Consider the following 24156-nt stretch of genomic DNA (forward strand, 5'->3'; position numbering starts at 1 on the left):
AATTGACCATTTCATAATTCTCTTTAGTATTGTGAGGATTCGCGCATGCTCATGGGAGATATTAAGATTTATGTGTTTTTTGGACAAAAACGTAACTTTGGGAACATCACTTCCTTTTTACTTTACAAATAAAATAGTTAATTGTATGCAAAAAAATTATTGTAAAAGTTCCAGTCACAATTGGTTTACTATTTCCAATCACACTTTTTTTCAAAGTTGCCGTTTTTCAGGATCTATAGACCGTTTATTTAAAAAAAGGCTTTTGGGGTAAGTTGGCAAAATTTTTACGTGATAAGCTGGCTTATAGCACTTACTACGGAAAAAAAAAAATTTTTATAAAATTTTAATTTTGGCGTCGACTATTATACGTACCAATATTGGGTACCAGCTAAAAGTAAGATTAAATTTTTGGCCTAAAGTTGTTTCCAAAATTAATAGTAAAAAAATTTCTATTAGTTTTGCACTTAATAGTTCATTAATAAACATTTTTAGCAACTTTTTTTTTTGAGGGCTCGGGAAAGCCCCAAGAATTTTTTTTTGTAAATGAATGCAACTTTTATAAGTTACCCAAATTCATATACTTTTGAGACTACACTTTAATACTTTCAAAAAACTGTGCTGTTAGGGCTACAGAGCTTATAGAGTAAAAACCGAACCAACTAACCTAGGTCTCCCCTACTTATGTTATTAATGTTAGGGTATTACTTATGTTGTTAATTAAGCCTGCGCGTTTAACAAAAATTAAAGAGACAACTTTCTTTGTTATTGGAAAAAAAAATTTACCTTGAAACTTTTATTTTCTTCGTGAATAATAGTTTGAATGTAAAATCTTTTATTAGCGGGTATTTTAAATATTATTTAGACTTATTATTTAATACTAATATATGAACTACTAATTAAAAGCGGTTTGCGCAACAGCTACCAAAGCGGTGACATTTTTCAAGCGTTAAATTTTTTAAAGTTAAATATAATATATATATATTTTTTCCTTCATGACTTTAAAGGTAGACAAAATGTATATTTTTTCTATAAATGCATTCATTTATTTTTCTACCGCTTTCTTTAAAATATTGAACTAAGAAAGAAGTATAAAAATGTTCGGTATGGAATAGATTTAGTAAAACATTACGGGTCCGGAGAGCTAGTTATGTATTATTCTTACTGTTAAAAATGGTTATAAAAAGATGCAAAATATTGTTTTATATGACCCAAAAACCTCAGACGCAATGCAATAGACATTTTAGACAATGTAATAGACATTTTAGACAATGAAATACTTTATTAAATCGTGGGTAAATAAAAACTAAAGCGATCAAAACAACAAAGAAACATTTAAGCCGTACGTTGAGTGAAACATTTCTTTATAGATAAAATCATTATTTAAGCTTTTACAATTTCTTTTATTTACAATATTTAAAAAGATACTTTATTCGTTACATTTACTCCGAAATGCTTCCATTTGTCAGGTATTTCTGGAAATACTGGAAAATGGCGAATAATTTCTAAAATAAATAATAAATAAATAAAAAAATATAGTAAATTTAAAATTAAAAAAAAAATATTTGACTTTTTAACATAACTAACTTAATTAGTTAAAATAACTTACAACTGACCGATTTTTATTTAACTTTTGTTATTTGAAAGAGTAAATTTAACTATTTTACCGAACATTTTTTTATTGCTAAAATTTTTATATAAGAGAACAGATCCACTGAAGAATTACTTTATTTTCGTGGTAATTGCAAAAGTAATTAAAAAAAAAAAAATTACTTACTACAGACTCGACAACATTCTCCTGGTGGTTTGTAAGACTCTCTACATTTAAGTTCTTTGCACACGACTCGATGACAAGTACTGAATTTCACACCAAGAAACGTTTGACATTCACATTGCCTGCACGAATGAGGTTTGTCGATGATAAATCGATCTCCATGGTGACTTTCATGATGCGATGAGTCAAAACAACCTGAAACCATTAATAAATTTAGAACTTTTTTTAGAATCAGAATAATTTAAGAATCTAAATTTAAAATAAAATTAGAAGTTCAGAATGATTTAAGAACTTTCCACAATTTTTAATAATAACGCATACTTTTAAAAAAAAAAAAAACTTCACGTAACTACTTACTACACACAGGACAACATGAACCTGGTAGTGTAACCACGGAATGGCAGTGAGAGACAGATTGACAAGCTTCAGCATCACATTTATTTGGAGAAGTTGGAGCTAAAATTAATTACTTACAAAATTATCACATACTTATAAAAAAACACTGTAAAGATTTCATAATAATCTGTTCATTTACAATAATTTATTCAGGCTTGTAATCTAAAGTTTATGATCATTATTAGAGATGGTCCAATTTCAAAAATTGCTGATTCAGATACCAACTCTAACTCTTTGTTGCGATTCCGATTCTGTGCCGATTCCGATTCTTTTGCAATTCAAATTATTTTATTTACCTTAATTCAATTAAAATGATAATTAAGTAAGGGGTAATTAAAAACGTATTGTTAATTTAGCACTTATACAGACTTTTTTTAACAGGAAAAACCGTCAACAATTCTATTGGTACAGGTGGTTAAGAGCCTAATAAATAATATAATTGGGGTAAGGAGAATGTATGATGTGTAGAACTTATTATTAGTAAGTAACAAATAATATCATAACTAATAGTATAAGAGATCAGAAAATATAACACAGAGTGTTATATTTTCAGTGTTTAAATGTGCGTCTACATGTATACATATTTATATATATATATATATATATATATATATATATATATATATATATATATATATAATATATATATATATATATATGTCTGCATGTATATATATGTATACATATATATATATATATATATATATATATATATATATATATATATATATATATATATATATATATATATATATATATATATATGTATATATATATATATATATATATATATATATATATATATATATATATATATATATATATATATATTAAAATAAAAATAAACTCAAATTAAAATAATCAGCAATCAAATACATATGGAAAATGTAAATTTTTGTTTAACAAATAAAGCTAGTATTATTATTATAAACCTCAACACTAACACAAAACATAGTTCAATTAAAAAGAAAAGAAAAAAAAGTTTGCAATAATAACATGTAAAACATTTCTTTAATGAGAATCACATTGTTTATATGTGTGCTGTACGCAATACCTCAAGGTTCTCGATGATAAGACTAATCTCAGTCTTCTACGAGTTCCCTACAACAACAAAACCCTTCTTATCAAGTCTTAGCATACCTAATTATTGCTTCCTATACGGTATTTTGTAAAATGTATTTTTTTTTTTGTTTAGGAAGTACAGTTTCTTTATAATATTGCAGTGTAAAAAATTTGTAATTAATATGTAGTTGTGAAAATTTAAAGGAAAAAAAAAATATATATATATATATATATATATATATATATATATATATATATATATATGTATATATATATATATATATATATATATATATATATATATATATATATATATATATATATATATATGTATATATATATATATATATATATATATATATATATACATATATATATATGTATACATATATATATATGTATATATATATATATATATATATATATATATATATATATATATATATATATATATATATATATATATATATATATATATATATATATATGTATATATATATATATATATATATATACAAAAGTCTTTTGAGGCACCAAAGAAAACAAGAAGGAGCTCATAAAAAAAAGGTATTTTTAAATATAAGTAGTTGTTTTTTTAATTTTTTTTTTTTTCTTAATTTTTTTTAATTAGACAATTATTTTAATTATTTGGCCATTATCACATTTGCTACGCCACTGGCAAATAAAATTAAAAAAATATTTTTAAATTAATTTAAAAAGGTTTATTCAAGTAACAAAAAATACTACGAAATGAGCTTTGTATGTTTATTGGCAATTCTTGCACGTATCATTGACCATAGTAGAACAGCAAGATTCACTCAACCAATTGTCACAGGATTCGCAACGCGTCCATAATTGTCGTTGAGTTGTAAATTTATCTCCAATAAAAAAGTCACAAGCTTGATATTTTTTAGAACTCAAAGAACTGTCAGTTAGCTTTGAAATTATGAACAATTTTTTTGTTAAAATAAAATAACATGGTGTGTATTCATTATAAAATTGTCAATATTTACTGGTAAATTTACAGGTAAAGTTACCGGTAAATTTTACAATCGCAACATTTATCAACATTTCACCCCGTATTACTGCTATTTGTCTCCTTTGCAGTTTATCCGTGAATAATCGAAGTTAGAGTATTTCAAAATTTCCCTAATTTTTATAAAAAAGGTAGTTAATTTTCAAAAATTATTAATTTTTTTTTGTAAATATAACTAATTTGGTGGTTCTTAATAATACTAAGATTAAATATGATCATTTATTTTAATAATTTGCTTATTTTAGATTTTAATAGTATGCATTTTTTCAAATTGTTGTTTTGTTAAAAAATTATTACATCAGATTGCATATAAACATTAAATATTTTTTAAAAAATTTATATGTACGAAGTAATTATAAATATTATTTGAGAAAAAAAGTTTGTAAAACCTGAATTTTGCATGCTTTTTTTATATTTTTTCTTAAATGACCGAACTTACATGGTGACCGAACTTAGGCGATTTTACGGCATACAAAAAAAAAAAAAAAAAAAGTGTGGCGTTATCAAAATCAAATTTTTTTTTTTAATTAAACGGTTCAGTGTGTAAAATGTGCTTTTCCATTTAGTAGGATCATCTTAAATGATATTGTGCAGTCCTAAAACCTCCTGAAATTTTTTAAAAAGTTTTTCATGAATTTATTGAATGCTTAAAATGTCCCACAATTATTTTATAGGTAAAAATTAGTAAAGAAATGCGTTCACTGTGAACCAAAAGAGTACGGAAAAGACAAAGAATGTTTAAACATTTTCTCCATAGCAGTAACAATACTGCTGACATTATCTCGTACATTGTGTTTCTTAAGTAGACCCCGATGATCAAGCGATTCATTAACAAATTTAGAAAAATTGGCTGCATTATGGGACTTGTATGGATAAAGTACCACGTAAAGACAGGTGTGAATTTGTTTCATATCTTATGGGAGGAAGTGTGCTGTTAGGCTCAACATTAGCTGCGGAGCACATGTCGGTAGTTATACTTACTTGATTTGATTTCTTTGCCAAGAGACGAATTTTATCTGTTACCTTCTGATAAATTAAAGTTTTTTTTTATTATGTGATCATTTATTAAGATGCTCCCAGAATTCCCTGCGATCTTTTCATTAGATTAGACCGTATAAGTTAATCTTTAAAATATGCTCAAGAGGTTTTTATAAAAGAAGTAAAGTCGTTGAAGCACAAAAAAAAATTTTCAGAAGGATTTGCTAAAATTCGTTGAAAAAGATGAGAATTGCGATTTTTAGATTCCTTAAGAATCAGTGAAATCCGAATCGGCCCATCTCTACTTATAATTAATTATCATTTATATCTAATTTTTTAAATAATGTCAATTAGGACATCCTCAAAAAATTCTAAATCAATATCTTTGAATTTTTAATGAAACTCTTTATCTTTTCTTATTTTTTTAAATCTTTTTAACTTGTTACCTTTTTTTATTATTATTATTTTTTTTTTGAAATCATGAAAAATTCCTAATAATGATCACAAAATAACAATTTTGAAGCAAAAAACAAATTTTTGGCGCTTCAACGTGAATATCTTGATACTGATTTTCAACGTGAAATTTGTTTTAAACGATGTGATACTGATTTTACTGTTACAAATTAGCTTTAATAATGACTTGTAAGTATTATAGTTGTATGAATGCTTTTAAAATTTTTCTATATTAATCAATGTATGCTTTTATTAAAAATATTATTTTTAATTAAAAATAGTTTAAGCGACTCATATCACTACACGATTCTCTGATTACTTAATTGAATTGAAGAGTAATTTTCTCTACCAAGTATTACGTTTTTCCAATATTCGTTTAAGCTATTCCTATGTTGATTTTCAAATTTAATAGGGAACTCGTTCTAGACAAGTTGCCATTGCCCTATATAAATAATGCACAAAACACTTATAAATATATCTAAATTTTTGATATTTTGAAATGTAAATATTGGTTAGGTTGAATTAATTCCAATTTAAAATATATTTTTTTATTTTATAATAGAAATTATGTAAATAAACACTGTATAATTTCTTATACTTTAGGAATGTATATTAAGGGTGTTAAAATAGAATTTTCAAAACGCGAATATACAATAAGCCAAATTTGGGACAAATATATTAAAAAAACGATTACAAAAAAAAAATTCCAGAAAACTATTCCTAAATTATTTGGCTTTAAGCGCAAGGTAATCCCTGATAGTACCGCGCTCAACACGTTTCTCCGCGCAGCGGCCTTGTTCATCAAGGTTCGTGTTTCTGAGTTATAGAGTTGAGAGAGGGTTAAACCTTAAATGAGTAGCCTCCTCATCTGTACTGGCTTTTTCGGCCTTGAGGAGGTGAATTAACAACAAAAAAAAAAGATCTCAATCTTTGTAAAAATTTTTATTATAATGTGATCATAATGTTTTAAGTTTTTTTTTAAGTTGTTGTGTATCCTAGTTTTTTCACAACTCTTGTTCATATTAAAAAAAGATTTCGCAAAAAAATAATTTTGCGCAAATACGCAAAAACAAAAAAAAAAATATTTTTTTTTGCATAAATTATGTGAAATCTTTTTTTATTTTAAAAAACAATTATGAAAAAACACCAATCTAAAAAATAGCTTAAGAACATTATGATTATATTAGGAAAAAAAATTTAAAATATTGAGATTTACCTTGAGCTTAAAGCCAAATAATTTAGGAACAATTTGGGCATATTTCGGGGTATTTTGCCACTTGAGCACAAGGTAAATGTCAATACTTCTGGCATTTTTTTTTTTGTAATCGTTCAATTTTTTTGTAATTTTTTTGAACACCATTAATGAATATACTAAACTTTATTTTCATCATTCTTATATATAAAAAATATATAAAATATATATAAAAAAAAACTAGAAATAAAGCTTATAAATAAACTAAACTTTTAACTTTTTATTAAATAGTTTACCTATACACTAATTTTTCGTAATCAGCTATATAAGATTTTTATCTTAAACTTATAAGTATTTTCGGGACTTTAACAGATATCATTAAAAAATTATTTTAAGTTATTTTGTTCGAAAGCTATAACTTTCATTTCTGACAATTATATTGAAAAGCTTTAGTTGATAGTGTTTGTTTACATACACTAGATTTTCGCATGTCAATTAACATGCGTGTGCAATGTTAAAACTGTAATCAGAGAATCGTATATTAAAGATTTAAAACCTTAAATTTTTAAAACTTTCAAGTTTTAATTTATTGTATATTATAAGGTATAAACCAAATGTCTTGTCATAGAAAAAGTAATTATTCTGTAAAATATTTGACCCAAAGCACATGATATGAATTGTTAACTATTAATTGCTAAATAATGGAAAACGTTTTTAACTCAAAAATCTTGTATTAAAAGCGTTTACTGAAAAAAATTTTTAGAGAAGAAACCCCAGGTTGTTCTGTAAATATAATAAAAAGCACGTGTGTTTTAGTTTTGTATTTTTTATGACTCCGATAAATATCTTATATTTTTCTATTATTTGTGTTCTATGATACAATTCTTAAACTTAAAACAATTACATATTTAAAATCAAAGATTTTGGTTAATATCATGAAGGTTTAAAGAGAAGAAAAAAAAGTTAAAACACCATTGTAATGAAAAGCAGCAATTCATATAAAAAGTATATATATATAAACATATTACTTACGAAGAATAGTACCAACAATTCTTGTGCGTGCCTTAAATATCAAAAAAGAAAGGTTATACTATTGACTTGCTTTTTACTTGTTCGTTGTAAAGCGATGTCATAATAAAAGCATGAAATTCATCTTTAATTATACATGTAATTTATGCATTATATCTATTGTGTGTGCATATATATATATATATATATATATATATATATATATATATATATATATATATATATATATATATATGCAACAAGCCCTTATGTAATAGGAAAGAATAAGTCAAAGATAAAGGATAACCCATTGTTATTTAGAGTAGTAACTCATTATTCAAAGAGTGAAAGCAAGACTGTTTAAAAAATGAACTGTGATCTAAAACTTAAATGCCGGAAACTAATTTATTTAAATCATTTTGTATAATTTTTTTTATTTTTAAGTGCCCCAAGAAGTCCTTATGATCTTATTACAGGGCACCGCGGATGAGCATTTGAAAGGAACGTCACGCCTCCTTCCTAACCGATTTTACAAAACTTGCACAGAGCTGGCTTTGAACCACGGATCTCTAGCGACACGTGCTTCTTGTGACGGATCTCTAAGACAAGTGCGCTAACCACTGCGCTATGGCTGTTCAATGTGAACGTATCTTTTACTATGTATCCTGTTCTACGAAAAATTATTACGAAAAATTAATTGTAAAGAAATATAAATCATAAAAATAAAACCTTAGTCCGGATTTAATTAAAGCTCTGTAACTCCACAATGATTTTCTTACAACTGAAGGAAATTAACATAAAACAAAAAAAAAAATCAAAAAAAGAATAAATAATGGTACCATTTGAAAGTAGGAAGGATAAAACCTGTGTTGAAAATTGTCAAATTTAAAAAGATTAGCTATTATCACCGTTGCAAATGTGGAAAAAAAAGGTACTGACTATATAGGAGTCAGTTTAAAGTGTTTTTCAAAGTTGTGTTCCACGAAAAGAGCTGTTGTCATACTAGAAATTTTAACGTGCCCGAATGGCATATCAAGGATATTGTTATAACTCTTTCTTTACAAACAGCTATAGTCTTAGTCAGTCATTTAATCAAATAAACCCCAAAAATGGCATATTAAATCTCATTTTGAGATCTCCTTTTTTATTTAACAAGGGTCTCTGGTTTGAGCCGCTTTTTTGAACCAGAGACTATTTTATTATTTTATGCCGTAAAAAAAAAAATTAAAGATAGATAGGTAGACCTTTTAAGTAAATTTTGATATTATTTGTTTTAATTTTGATATTATTTGTTTTAATTTTGTTTATGGTAAACTAAAAGTAAATGTTTAAAATGTGATTTATTTATGTCAAATATTTATTGACATATTATAAATATGTCAAATATTTATTGACATATTATGGTAAGATCAAGTTGTGTTTATTGACATATTATAGTAGGATTAAGTGCTACTTTTAATGACTTTTTTGCAAGTGTTTTTTCAGTTGGAAACAGTTTACTAACAAGTTTTACGGATTGTGTTCATGGACGTGCAACTTGTATGTCGTCTATTAAATTTTTTCTTACTTTTATTGAAAGAGCAATGAGACAGGCTAACTTACTTATTTACTGGTCCGGATTTTATTTCAAATGTTTTATATAAGCACTATACTAAGAGTTTCATAGTTCCTTCAAGTCATTTGTTTGAAACCTTATTTAAAAATAGTGTTTCACCTTTGAGCTAGAAAAAAAAGTTTTTATACCCATCTCCTTGATATCTAATAACTGTCATGCTATGCGATAAATTATTAATGACGAACTGATTAATTATTTTGTACTTAATAACATAATCACAAAAATCACTTTATAAAAGTTTCATGATTGATTTTTAGCACCATTTTACTTCTGATATTATTAGTTTTAATTTTAAAAAAAATTTTGATTTTTTTTCAAAAAGTTATCAATCTTCTGTAATAAAATTCTAAATGGTGAAGGTCACTGATTTATAAAATGTTTTAAAATTTTAATCTAATTCGGGTAATCATGATCTTTAAATCTCAACAAAACTTTTCTAATGGCGTTGGTAATTTATGGAACAATATGTAGGAGAATGTTTATTTGCACAGTCTGTTTCAATGTTTATGAACCAACTCGTTCTCATTGATCTTGTAAAATGATTTTGAAATGTGAAATAGTATAAATATGAATCAATACGTATTTTGTTTTACATACACGAATCCATAGGGATGGGGGGGGGGGGGAGAGGGAAGCGATGAGTGCAAATCTGGAGATACGTCATTTTGGCTGAGTAGGGCAGAGCTGTTTAAATGTGATAAAAAACTTGAATAAGTTTATAATGTCCAAAAAAATATTAAACAGATGGGATATTGATATGCAACATAATTTCATAATTAAATAGAATAAGGCAGTAAAAGACTAATATTTTTAAAAAATTAACTAAAAAACCTGAAAAACGCTTCCATCCCCCCCCCCCTCTACTTTACTAGATGGTTTAGATCAACTAAATTAAGCCTTCCACCTCATTCATTCTAAATAGTCTGGATTCCCCCATATTAGAAAAAAAATTAAATCGCCCTCTCCCGTTACTTGATGATCTGGATCTGCCCCTCATCATAGTACTATAAATTTAGGCAGCCGTGACATAGTGGTTAGGGCTCTTGTTTCATAAATTAGTGGACTGTGGTTCCAAGCCAGATCTGGTCATACTTGCAACATCAGCAGGAACATCAACTAGTCAAACACTCTTTCACGACGTTCTGTGGCAATATTAAAAAAAACAAACGATAAAAAGTTTTTAATTTTTGTTTGTTAGATCATCTCAATTAAATATTGTGCGCTGTTCGAATACATGGATGTGTTACCTGTACCGCATACCTACATGTACATATCTACGTGCACCCTTTAAAAGTCAATCGCAATAATTTTCGTAAATAAATCTTTTATTTTGAGCGGGTTTTTAGTATTTTAAGAGAAAAAACTGAACCCACAAAAAATAAAAATAAAAAAAATTCACACATGTTAAAGAGATTATTCTTATGAGATTGATTTAACGTCTAACTTCTAATTATAGTGAATAACTTTTTTTGTAAACATGTAAATAATATTTACATAATGTTTACAAAAAAAGTTATACAAAAATAAAAAAAGGTAATATTATTACCTTTCGAAAATTAACAATTTAGACGAAAATTTTTAAACTTTTTAGTTGGAAATCTTTTGGTGACTGGGCTTGCGTAGTTACATTTTATATGGTCGCATTTACATGGTTACATTTAACGATATAAATGAAGATCTTTTTTTTTTTGGGTACATAAGTCTTTTTTATTTTTGCTCCAGCTTAAAGTAAAAATTGTAACATTTCGTTGAAAATTATAAAATTTAAATGTTTTAAATTGTAAAAATATTATGGCTCATTAAAAATGTTAAAAAGTTTCAAAAATTAAAACAAGAAAACTTAAAAACTATTATTATGACGATATTATGATAATAAAAAATGTAAAACAAAAAAAGAAGTATATACTTAAAAATTTTAAGTTAAAATTAATAATTAAAAGAAAAAAAAACCTTTAAGACAAAACTTGACATAAAAAAAACAACCAAACTTTGAAAATGCATATTCGAATAACTTTTCTTGAAAACCTTTGTGTATTCTTTGTAATATTAAGGTTTTACCCTTCAAACTGATTTCTATATTTAATGCAAGGTTTAAAAGGCAATAATTTTTTGCTTTAAAACTTTTTGTTTTTAAGTAGTTTTTTTATGTTCGATGTAATATAATTAAAATGTTTTAATGAAAGACTTTTATGTGAGCATCTACTATCTAACGTAAATCAACAAAATATTAGTTCAGGTGCCTAGAGCCTGCCCAAAGGCTGTCACTCACTTAAGATGTTGTTTTTATTTACCAAGGAAACATTTTTTTAATGGTGAGTTTTGCTATTTTTTCACAAAGTAGATAATAATTCGTTCAAATATTCAAGGCTATTTATTCTTATTTGTAATTATCACAAACACTCAAAAATAATTAAAAAGTTTATAAGTCTACACCAGGTTCCACTTTAGCAAACAAAGTTTATTTTGTCTAGACTTAAGCGAGTATCTAGTTTATTTTTTTAAATTTATTATTTTTTAAATTTAGTTGCAAATGTTAATTGCAAAATTTACTTGCGAAATTTAATTGCGAAATTTAGTAGCGAAATTTAATTGTGTATTTTGTTTTGAGCAGTTGCCTACTAGTTTTAATCAAAGTAACATATTTGAAATTATTTTGCGTAAGATGCACCCATAGCATCCCAGTGGGCACAGTACGTTTTTAAAACGTTTTTTGGACGTTTTTATTAGGTTTAAATCTTAAAAAAACGTCTAAAAAACGTTTTAAAAACGTACCGTGCCCACTGGGACGGCATAACTGTTCATTTAATAAGAACTTAATCTTTATAAAATGATCGCACTGGTTAGAATGCTGAACTCAAATTTAAAAGTAATGTTCCGACCATAAAAAGAAATACTAATAAAAAAATGCTATATTACGATAAGAATTCACGCTGGAACAATAATAATTTATTTTTGTGAAAATTTTTATGAATTTTTTTTGTTTTTTCGTTTTGTCAAAATCTATTGAAGATTTTTATTATTAATCCAATAATTATTATTAAGACGCTTATGAAAAAAAATTACAAACTCACTTTAGTTTTACGCTTACACTTACACTTTAGTTCCAATAAATAAAACATAAATAAAATTCATTTTGTCGTCAGGGCCGGCGCGAGTAGTTGTCATGTTATGTTGTGGGGTGCTATTACAACTTTTGCTGACTAAAAAAAAAAGTCCTCATTTTTTGAAAGTAGACTCTTTAGACTGACTGGTCTTAAGAGTCTACTCTTGCCGACTGACTTATCTAAAAAGTTTAAATTTGCCGATTAAATGAATAAAAAATTCATTGATAGGGGGTGTCTCAACCCTCACCCCTCACCTCCTGTTTTATGATAAAAAAAAAAAAAATTTGACAAAAGTTTTCACAAACATTTTCTCAAAAATTTCACAAAATTTTTGAAAACATTTTTCACAAAAATGAATTATTTTTATATTAAATAAATGTTAATTGGATTATTTTCACATCCTTAGCTCGGAAATTTTGGCTCATTCATAGTGTTTTCAGATGTGAGGCTTTTAAGAAGGAGAACGCAGTAAAAATCTTTATTTTTATCAGGGCCGTCCCGAAGAGATTTTAAAGGAGGATGGGGGAGGTGACATATCTGTTTTTTGCCGACTAAGGCCAAAAAAATAATAATAACAAAAGGTACTTTTTAACTGACATTTGTCGAGTGCCAACTATAGGTCCAATTTTGCCGACTCCAGTGTCCAATATGCCGACTTGTAAATCTAATGAGAGGGGCGGAGGCTAAACATCCCTCCGCCTCCCTCATTAGATTTACAAGTCTAAAAACCAGATCTTACCCCTATTGAGCATTAGTAGAAGACCTTAAAAAATAATACTTTGAAACAAAATACTCTTCAATCGAAAGAAATTTACTTAATACCAAGAAATGTTTTAAACTTGTTGGCTCTATGCTTCGTATATGCCTCGTATATGTCTGATGGTAAATAAAATTGAGTTTTTACGATTTTATTTTGGACGAATTTAAAAAACTTTTAAGATTTTCTTCAAAAACTGTGCGATTATTTTTTGATATCAATGTTGTTATAAATACGTATACAAATTTATGGATTGTTATTATCAACATAAAAATTATACTTTTTTTAAAGTAAAATTTTTCCATAAAAATTATACTTTAAAAAAAGCGAAAAAAACTAGGTTGAAAATGTTGAAGATTTTAAAAATTTTCACCGCTCCACATTGGTTTCAAAACAGTTTTAGACACGAAATTGGTTACCTAGGTAATGTTCAATAAATGAGATAGAATTTTTCTACTTTAAAGATTTTTTTGTTAAAATATTTTTCGTTTATTTTTCAAGATTAGATTTACTTATACTTGAGTTACTACTTACTTAGGTTACTAGGTTACTTAGGTTACTAGGTTACTTGATAAAATAATTTATTAAATAGCACTATTTTCCAACACATTTTTAATACCATTTGTTTGAAAACTACTATTAGAACTTTCTATTATTTCATTTGGTTGTTAGAAAGTTAAGGTATCGATGGTGAAATTAAATCCGACAGTTTCGCAAAAAATTGTATGTGTCATGAGAGGCGCCTCTGTTGATTGCCAATATTGAATTAAAATTACATTATTTATTTTATGCACGTTTTAAAAAACCAACAGTACAAAAGAAACTTAAAATAAATTTTTACAAATATCAAAGCGTTTGAAATAATTTAGATTCATATATAAACATATTGAATTTGATTTCTATAAATGATAGAAAACAACAGCTCAATATCGAATTATACTAATGAATTCTCGGAATTCTTTAGCATAATTAGACTGACATACTAGCTAACACCACCTCTTACCATTTTTTACTCACCTTTCACCACCTAACCAGATAACACGACCTCTTACCCTAAAAGAAAAGATTTTTTTGATCCAAATCTTTAACTTTAGAATGGAAGTTACCATCCACTTAGGTTATTATACAAACAATAGACCCTGGTTTTTGTATAATATTTATTAATAAGAAGAAGTAAAAAGAAATATGGATGATTTAACATCAAACCAGCTTATACAACAAATATGTTGAAATGAGATAATTGGACGCAAAGTTTAAAAGTTATCAAAAAAGCGGCTACACCAAATAAATGTAATTGCTGTCCAATGTATTTAAATATTTTAAGTATATTGTTGTTTGCAAACAAGCACTACATAATTCATTTTTTAATATAAACTAAATTTTTTTAACTTTATTGGAAAGGCTGGTTTAGCGCTTAACTATTCTTATATCATATGAATTGTCGCTTGTTTTTTTAATTTAAGTAAGCCAATTTGGGTTGCTTTTTTTAAATAAAAACACATTGTACTATTTCTAACTTATAAACGGTAAAATTCAACATAATTCTCTGACAGTATTTGCCAGCTTTTATTTACAAAGGTTTAATCAATAGAAAGTATAATGTATATAATATATAATCTTTTAAAAGAAAAAGCTTTTACATAAATTATGCTATAAGAACTTCAATTTTTATATTTTAATTATAATTTAAAAGTTATATTTGCACGGAACAAAATATTATCTTTTTACAATGAGGTATTCAGCTAACATAAAACGTTCATCGAACTTACTTGAACCTTTTGTGTTAGTTGGGTAGGCAGGATTTTTTTGATGTTTTTTAATATGACTCGTTTAGGCATTTTCACGTTTTAGAATTTGCCCGTTTGTTCAAATTATAAACTAATACATCTTCATGCCTATTCCAAATAAGAATTTTTGCATACAACAACGGTAATTAGAGTTTGGGAACAAAAGGTTAGCTTCTCCTTCTTTGAATGTGAGCACAATCAGATAATAAGATAAATTTTTTAGCATTTTATACTTAACTTAGGTTCATCAACGTGTTTTAAATTTCATTTAATAGTTTTTTAGGGTTTGAACCCAGAAAACATTGTTTTAGTATATTTGCAGTGGACCTATATAGACATTTTTTAGCGGTTCATTGGAGTTTTGCTCATCGGTTACTTAGTAGACCGTTAGTGGCAGCCCCTATAAATGGCAAGCCGATAATTTTCCGACTTTTTAATAGTGATTAGTCAATGACAAGCCACTTTTAGCGGCTTCCTCTAATGGTCCACTAAGTAACCGATAAACAAAACTAAAGCGGTCCGCTCAAAATGTCTATATAGGTGCACTGAAAACCCGCTATAGCATGTTTGCTGGTAAAGTTATCATCATTTTGGAAAGTTACCATCGGAAAGTTATCATCAAAAGTTATAATCAAAGAAATCTGCAGTATGTCAGCATTCGCTCAATTTTTCCTTAATTAAATGATGTCAGCAAGCAAACCATATTAATTAATTAATTAATTAAGGAAAATTAATTAATTATTAATTAATTGTTTAAAATAGCTTTCAAGGTGGTATTCAAGATGGTATTTAAGATAATATTTAAGATGATATTCAAGACCATATTCAAAATTATATTCAAAATATAATGTTGTTATAATGTTAAAATATTATAATTAAATTTATTTAATTATAATATTTTAAGAAATACAAACCTAGAGGCTTTTAAAAACAATGAGTAGTTAAAATAAGTTTGACTTTAACAAGTGTCAAATAAACCAGCAATCTCATTTATTTAAGTCTAATAAAAAATAGCGGAAACCAATAACTCATTTATTTAAGTCTAATAAAAAATAGCGGAAACCAATGCAAATAGTATTAGATTAAAAAATCATCGTGGCAAATATCAAAATTATCGTTGCAAATATCGAAATCGTTGTCACAATTATCAAAATCATCGTCGCAAATATCAAAATTATTGTCGAAAGTATCAAAAGCGTCCCAAGTGTCAGCATATAGTATAACAAAAATGATAAGCTATTCTATTCTCGGGTTCTTTTTAAATTAAAAAGTATAACTAAACTGCTTTCGTGCCAAGCTTACTGGTTCAAAAAAGTTTCAGAAATTTTTTACGACGGGTTTAATTTTTGAACAGGATATTTTATTGAAATTTTTTTAATTTGCTAATATCAAATGTGAAAACATTGTAAATTGTCAAATGTAAATGTAAATGTAATGTCAAAATGTCAAAATGTCAAAATGTCAAATGTAAATTGTAAAATGTAAATTTATCGAATGTGAAAACATTGTAATTAACTATTGACATTCTGTTGAGGTCTCACTTAAATTGAAACAATTACCGTGGCCACGCGTACAACGGCACAAGCAATATAATTAGGAAGGATACTAATCTCAATACGAATTCTTGCATAATAATTAAAAATTCTGTCATTTTCAAAAGCAACTTTTAAGTTTGGTAATCAAACAACTAATTAAAGATGGAATTCTTCATTATGTTATGAGAACCGGGGGGAAAGATGCATATTAGTTAAATATTTAACAAAACAAGAATATATGTTGAGAAGCATCTTGGAGAATATATAAAGATAGAATTTAAATGAACACCATGTTCCTACAACCAAGAGCTTCATAACTTTGCGAAACTAGGTGGACCATTACGGCAAATTGTTCTAAATAAACACTAGATAAATGCGGAGATAAAAAATTAAATAAAGTAAATGAACCTTTTGAGTTTTTATTTCGGTTTTAGCTTAAGGTAATGTCTGTATGCAATCAAGGAGATTCTCTCAAAAACTTTAAAGAATGAAGTTTTTTTACAAAGTTGTTAACGTAAAATATTGACTGGAGCAAACAGAAGACGATGGTCTTATCATCTTGCCTCGCTAATTTATCATCTCGCTATTTTATCATCTCGCTAATTTATCATCTCGCTAATTTATCATCTCGCTAATTTATCATCTCGCTAATTTATCATCTCGCTAATTTATCATCTCGCTAATTTATCATCTCGCTATTTTATCATCTCGCTAATTTATCATCTCGCTAATTTTGGTTTTTACAACCTATATCAATAAAATATAAAATAAACACAAATTATAAGATATTTGTTGCACATAAATATAAATACATATATATGAATGTATATAAATATAAAAACTCGTATAATTAAAATAGCCAAGCAAATGTATCTTTATAAATATAAATACAAGTAAATGGGTCATTCCATATAAGATTGCCATAGTTCAAAAGTATTTAAACTGAATATTAGAAAGATTTTTTTAAATTAAATTAACAGAAGCATAAGTGCATCTAAAAAAAGGTAGCCATTTTTAATATTTTATGATATAATAAACATGGATTTCTGTTATGTTCATGGAGTTATGTTATGTTATGTTCATGGGGTTATGTTAAACATTTTTTTTTTTTTTTTTAAGTTTTAATTCTCAGAATAAACATTAGTGATTAAATAAGTTTGTTAATAAGTGGTATTATTATTATCTCAATTATAAGTTCGTTTGTTACTAAAAAGAAAAAAAGGCGTTTTTCACCGCCACGACCGCGACTCTAATAACAATTTTAGTTTTTTTATACAACCTAAATTTAATTTTTTAATTAGAAAATATTTAGCAAAATGATTTTAGTTGAAATGAATATGAATGTAAAAAATTTTTTATTATATCCTTGTCTGGAAAAAGGTAAAATGCAGTTTTTTTTTGTCACGACCGCGACGTAACAGATGTTTCGATGTTTAAATGCATCGTATAGATGTTCAAATGCGTCAAGGAAGAAGATTTTATTTAAAAAACCTCAATTAAAACCTGTGTTATAAAGAGTAATTTAAACAATTGATATAACTGTGTATTTAAAGGTTATGAACTAATTTAAAATATAACTTTTTTGACATATTCGACATAAAAATAAAGGAAACATAAAAGTATAAAAACAATGCCCAAATCGCACAAACATGTTTGTAAAGATTATAGAGAAACAAAGAAAACTTAATTAAAAGAAATAGAAAAAGAACGAAGTAATATTCGTCGCCGACAATCAACGCCAGAGCAAGAATTGAAAAATAAGGAGCTTGCTAAATTACGACATCTTAAACACAGAGATCTTCAAAAAGCTCAAGGTACCACTGATGTTCCTTGTTCTTTTTCTAGTCAAATGGAAGAACCAGTAAATCATTCAAGTTCGTTGGAAGCGTATGCTGTGAACCGTGTTAAATTGGCTTTTTCAAAGTCGCTACGAAAAGCAGATTATGTCATTAAACAGTTAGCAATAGTAATGAACATCTCTTTACTAGACATATTAAAGATAAAAAAGCGCATCCGTTTATCTTCTAGAGTATTCAATCATGTACTATAGTTTTACAACCGCGAAGAAAATCTCGATAGACTCCAGGTACAAAAGACTTTATAAAAATTGATGGTAAAAAATTTCAAAAACGTTACCTGTTACTTAAATTAAGGGAACGTTATGCCTTATACGCAAAAGAATTTGGTAGCAAGATAAAATTTTGTGCACTTCGTCCAGCTCAATACTCACATATTCAGAGACGTCTCTTGAAACCTGCTGTTGTCTAATTCATGAAAATTTTGTTAATATTTGAAACGCTTTATCCTTAAAACCTAATTTTAAACTTTATAACACAAACTGGGTAAACTAATTAATTCTTTGCTGCCATCTCACTCCCTGCCTTAAAAAACGTAAGGGTCCTATAAGCGCATGCCCTTAAGGGACCCTGACAAAAATGTCCGCGCAGAATTTCAGAGTCCCTTAAGGGCTAGCCCTAAAGTGACCAAAAAAAAACCCACGCGTTACCACTCAAAAGATGAGTAGTAAAGCGTGGTTGTTTTTTAAATTCTTTTTTCATTACGATTCATATTGCATAAACTGTTATATATTACATATTATTTACATAGTAATGCTATTCAAAATACAAATCAAATGGGCTACTTACAAGACTGTTATTTAAAATTTAATATCAATATATTTTTCATATCAAAATTATTCGAAGTAGTTCTAAATTTCACTCACTTTTAAGCAGATTTTCCAGGTGATCAAAAAAATTAAGTTTTCCATGTGTTCCTGGCCTGTTGATCTTTTTTTGCATGTCATGTGTCAGCAACTTATTGAGCACTCTTGAAATATGGCCATGGGCAGTCAACCCTTCTTCAAGCATCATCCATGAAAGCTAAAAAAAAGAGAAATATTTTATATAATTTTTATTACTCCTATTTACCATGAAAAAACATTGTAAAAAATAAATACTGAGCCTTAGCAATATAAAATATTGAAACCTTATGCATTAAATGATTCACCATTTAGACGATTGCAAATACCAAGCATACTATCATGCATCTGTAATAAACTTGAATCAGCGGAATATCTGGGACTCAACTAAAACTACAACATTTTACAATAATAACAATATAGAAAGAACTGTTCTTGTTTCCCCGGTCTAAACTGCATTGGTAGAAGTCACCTAATTAAAAAGAGAAAAAGCTAGAACAAACATTTTGCTTATTTGATTTTTTTTGGTAAAGATGTCAAGAAAAAAAAAATCTAGAAAAGTTAAAAAAAATGGAATGGATGTCATCCTAATAAAAATTATTCTACTGTTCAGCCTTTAACTTCTCCAGCTCAATCAGTTGTTCCATCTAGTTCCAGTGCTAAAAAACTAGTTACTGTCAATAGTATTGAAAGTCGTGATGATAAATAAGTTGATATTTATTTCGTTTTAATTAATTTTACCATTTTAAAAAATTTTGATTTCAAAAACAGTCAGTGTATTAAATGTACTAAAGTATTATGGCTTAATCGGTTCAGTAACTTGTAAAAAATCAATTTTAGAAAATATTGCTGGTGTTAAACGAATGAATTTAAAATCGAATAATAAAGTAAAAAGTTGGAGACTATTTTTAAGATCAAATTTGTTATTCTAAACAGGATCAAATATGTGATGCTAAACAGGATAAAAAAAAAAGAACTTTATGTGACTGGTGGTTTTTAGCAGTTTTAACACTTTAAAATGATCTATTACTTTTTATTTCTTGTTTTTTTTGCATAAATGTTTTTTTAGGTTTTTGTAAAATTCGAAACATGATAACTTAAGAAAAGTTTATGTTTATGAGCTGAAATTTTCAGGAAATGTTTACTTAATATTAATGTTCCGGTTGACCCGTACGTTTTTCTTGAATTCAGCTAGATAAAAAGTTATTGCTATAAATCTGTAGAAGTCAAGAATTTTTAATTTTTTAGTAAATTTGTGAACGCGCGGGTTAAGCGGTGTATAACAAATTGTTTTATAACTGTAACAATTTTCAATCCATAATCTTTTCACAAGATCAAGGTATTATGTTTTGAAATACAGCCTTTGTTGTTCTTTTTTCCGCCATTATGGATTTTTAATGAGTTTTAAAATTTATCTTTCTAAATAAAAATAATTATAACATATAATAATTATAAAAATAACTCATTACACAGTCATTAAGAGTCAACCCTTAAATATATTATTTGCAAATGGTATAATAGTGTATTCATTGCTATTATTAAAACAAATACATTTATTTACGATCTTCACACCAGTTACAATGATATTAGGCATAGTATAGATACCTATACAAACTTAAACTGGAAGGATAAAGATGAACAATTACCATACTACGATTGACAAATTACATCTTTTTATTTAACTATTTTTTTATTATTAACACGTTCGCTGCCGAGCTATTTTACTACGATAAACTACGCTTTATTTCTTTGCTTAGCCATAATGTCTGCAATGTTTAATGTTTGCCGAGGCTGTTTTTCCTGGTTTCATTCCGATTGCAAAGGCTTGGTTTCAATATTTCAATTAATATAATATTTTTAATCAAATATAATTTTATAATATTTTTTACACTAAATATCGCTGACGAAAAAAAAAGCACTACGAGTATACTCGTACTTTGGCAATAGAAAAGAAATTTTTTTTCTCCAAAGCCGAAATACGAGTATACTCGTAACGCCGTAATGAGTATAACTCATTGCGGTGAAGACTAACATAGCTTATTTGATGATATTGAAGATTCGGATTCATTTTTCGATAATACTACTACGTCTTCAAGCTTGATTGAATCAGAATCAGATTCTGAAGATAATAATACTGAAAAAGGAAATGACGATCCGTTAGCAGACGTTCATCTAGCAGCCACTACAGAAGATTTTTAATGCCGCCAAAATGAGCTAGAACAACGGGTGTTCTTGCTTATGACAAAATCAAAACAAAGCTAAACAAGTAGATCTCATAAGAAATATTTTACTTGACAAAACAACTTCTGAAATAAATCTGTCTAGAAATTCAAACAAATAGAAAGATGAGCTAATATTGTAAAACAAATTCAATTTACTGCCGAATTTGGTTTGAAGATAAAAATGGAGAGCAAGAAACCATTGGATTTCTTTAGACTAGTTGTTACAGAAGAGTTTATAAATACTATGGTAGTTAAGACTAATTGCTACGCAACGCAAGAAATAAATAAGCAGCGTTTGCTCACGTTTTAAAAATTGGAAACCAATAAATTCAGAAGATATGCGACAGTTCCTTGGAGTTCTTTTTCATATGGTATGTGTCAAAATACCATTCTTAGAACACTACTGGTCTAAGAACAGTTTCTATAGATTTCCCTTCTCTTCTAGAATAATGCCTCAAAATAAATTTCAACTAATGCTACGGTTTTAGCATTTTATTAACAATGAAGATTCGGGTCGTGGACGCTTGTGTAAAATTATTGGACTTCTCGATCACTTAAATAATACAATGGATAACATCTACTGTCCTATTGATACATAAGAATGTATCAATCGATGAATCGATGATGTTTTGGAAGGGACGTTTTTTATTCAAGCAGTATGTGAAAAATAAAAGACATAAGTATGGCATCAAGTTCTATGAGCTTTGCGAATCAGATGGTATTGTACTATCTAAAGTAAAAATCTACTCTGGCGAGGCAACCCTTGATAAAAATTTGTTGGGTCAATGGTAGCTATTGTTTTAGATTTAATGTAAGAACTGGGAAAAAGTTATCACCTGTACACCGATAACTTTTACAAATCCTTTGAATTAACAAAGCACATGATAAATTAAAAAACATACATTTGTGGTACTTTAAGAACTGACCGAAAGTTAAATCCAAAAGAATGTTCAAATGCAAAACCAAAACAGGGAGACGTTATAAGCAGAAGCAGAGAGGGTGTGGTGGTTGCCAAATGGAGAGACAAAAGTGACGTGCTAATGATTAGCAACTTGCATTCGTTGCAAATGACTGAAGTGGCAAACAGGAGAGGATAAATGAAAATGAAACCCAACATTATTAAAAATTACAATCAATGTATGCGAGGAGTAGATAGGGCGGATCAAATGGTATCATACTATGATTGCCTAAGAAAGACAATTAGATGGTATAAAAAAATAGCATTTCATCTCTATGATATTTTTTTGTTTAATTCTTACTATCTAAGCAGCAAATATGGATTAGATAAAAAAATTTCCAAACCTTGTCGCGTCTGCTCTAAAATAAAGAAACGCGATATGAATGTGATGTTTGTGAAAATAGACCTCTGTTATGTATTGGCGAATGTTTTAGAATGTATCATTCAAAAGAATAGGTTTACACTTCAATTTTTATAAAATAAAATTAAAACAATATCAATACTTTATTTTTATCTGTTTTAAGCTATTTCTGTCTTTTCCACATATGAATTAGGTTCTCGAGATTTTTTAAAAAAAAAACATAAATGTAATCTTCTCTGAAAATCAATTGCGAAGCTAAGAAAAAAAAAAAAAAAAAAATGAACAGACAAAGCCAATCAAGCACAAACATTATTTGAAATAAGTTAGTATAACTTTTTTCAAATAATGTTTATTGCAAACTCATGACGCGGGCTTACTACGAGTATTCTCGTAGTTGGCAAATATCAAACTCCCGCTAAGTACGAGTATACTCGTAGTTGGCAAATAAATGACGCCAAATTACAACGAGTATACTCGTAGTTGGCAGCGAACAGATTAAATTAAAGCTTTTTGACAATTACCCCGCCATGATAGACAAAAACCATGCTTATAAAAACAGCGTATTTACAAAAATCATTCCGTATTATGCTTTTCTTCCGAGTTTCAAAATTCCGTAAAATTTTAGTCAACTAAGGGCTAGCCCTAACCAATCCCTTATTAGGATTTGCCCTAAAGAAGCCTTAATGTTTAAAATTAATTAATATAAAAAAAACTTTATAAAAAAAGTAAGATAAGCTATTATAAATGTATATTAATAAAAAAAAGTCAAAGAAAATTCGCCCTTAATATACCCTTAAGAGACCCTTAAGGGTCCCTTATTTCATTTTAAGGCGGGTCCAGATTGCCTCTTACTGTCATGTAGTTTTTGTGCTAACTGTCTTAACAGCCGAATACTACCACCATCCAAAGATCAAAACGAAGAATGCATTAAGTCAGTTACATAAATTGGTACAAAGACAAGGTTACAAATCATCTACAGCAGGGATTGATCAAACAGTCTTTGTATGCAACATATACAGAGTTTCTAAAATTGCTACCTCAATTTCGGATTCACCATTTAATTAAACGTCACCAAGCGTCTGTTTATTGCCACCAATTAAATGATTTTATGGATGGTGAATTATTAATACACTTTGATTTTAGCCAAAAATATTGTTGTACTCATCAATAACAAGTTTAAAGTGCTTATTGGAGTCAATCTCAAATAACAATCTTCACTGTTG

General features: G+C 27.3%; 1 protein-coding gene across 1 annotated transcript; it reads right to left on the reverse strand.

Annotated features, from left to right (window-relative positions):
• Window positions 1–1331: 1331 nt before the first annotated feature.
• Window positions 1332–11712, reverse strand: LOC124813741 (kielin/chordin-like protein). Its single transcript, XM_065809045.1, has 5 exons — window positions 11462–11712; window positions 7921–7951; window positions 2129–2227; window positions 1775–1966; window positions 1332–1502 (listed from the first exon to the last, which is right to left on the reverse strand). The coding sequence occupies exons 1-5, from the start codon at window positions 11510–11512 to the stop codon at window positions 1414–1416; spliced, it is 462 nt and encodes a 153-aa protein (XP_065665117.1). The 5' UTR covers window positions 11513–11712; the 3' UTR covers window positions 1332–1413.
• Between the last annotated feature and the right edge of the window lie 12444 nt (window positions 11713–24156).

Source organism: Hydra vulgaris, chromosome 11 (genome assembly GCF_038396675.1).
Source record: "Hydra vulgaris chromosome 11, alternate assembly HydraT2T_AEP".
NCBI lineage: Eukaryota > Metazoa > Cnidaria > Hydrozoa > Anthoathecata > Hydridae > Hydra > Hydra vulgaris.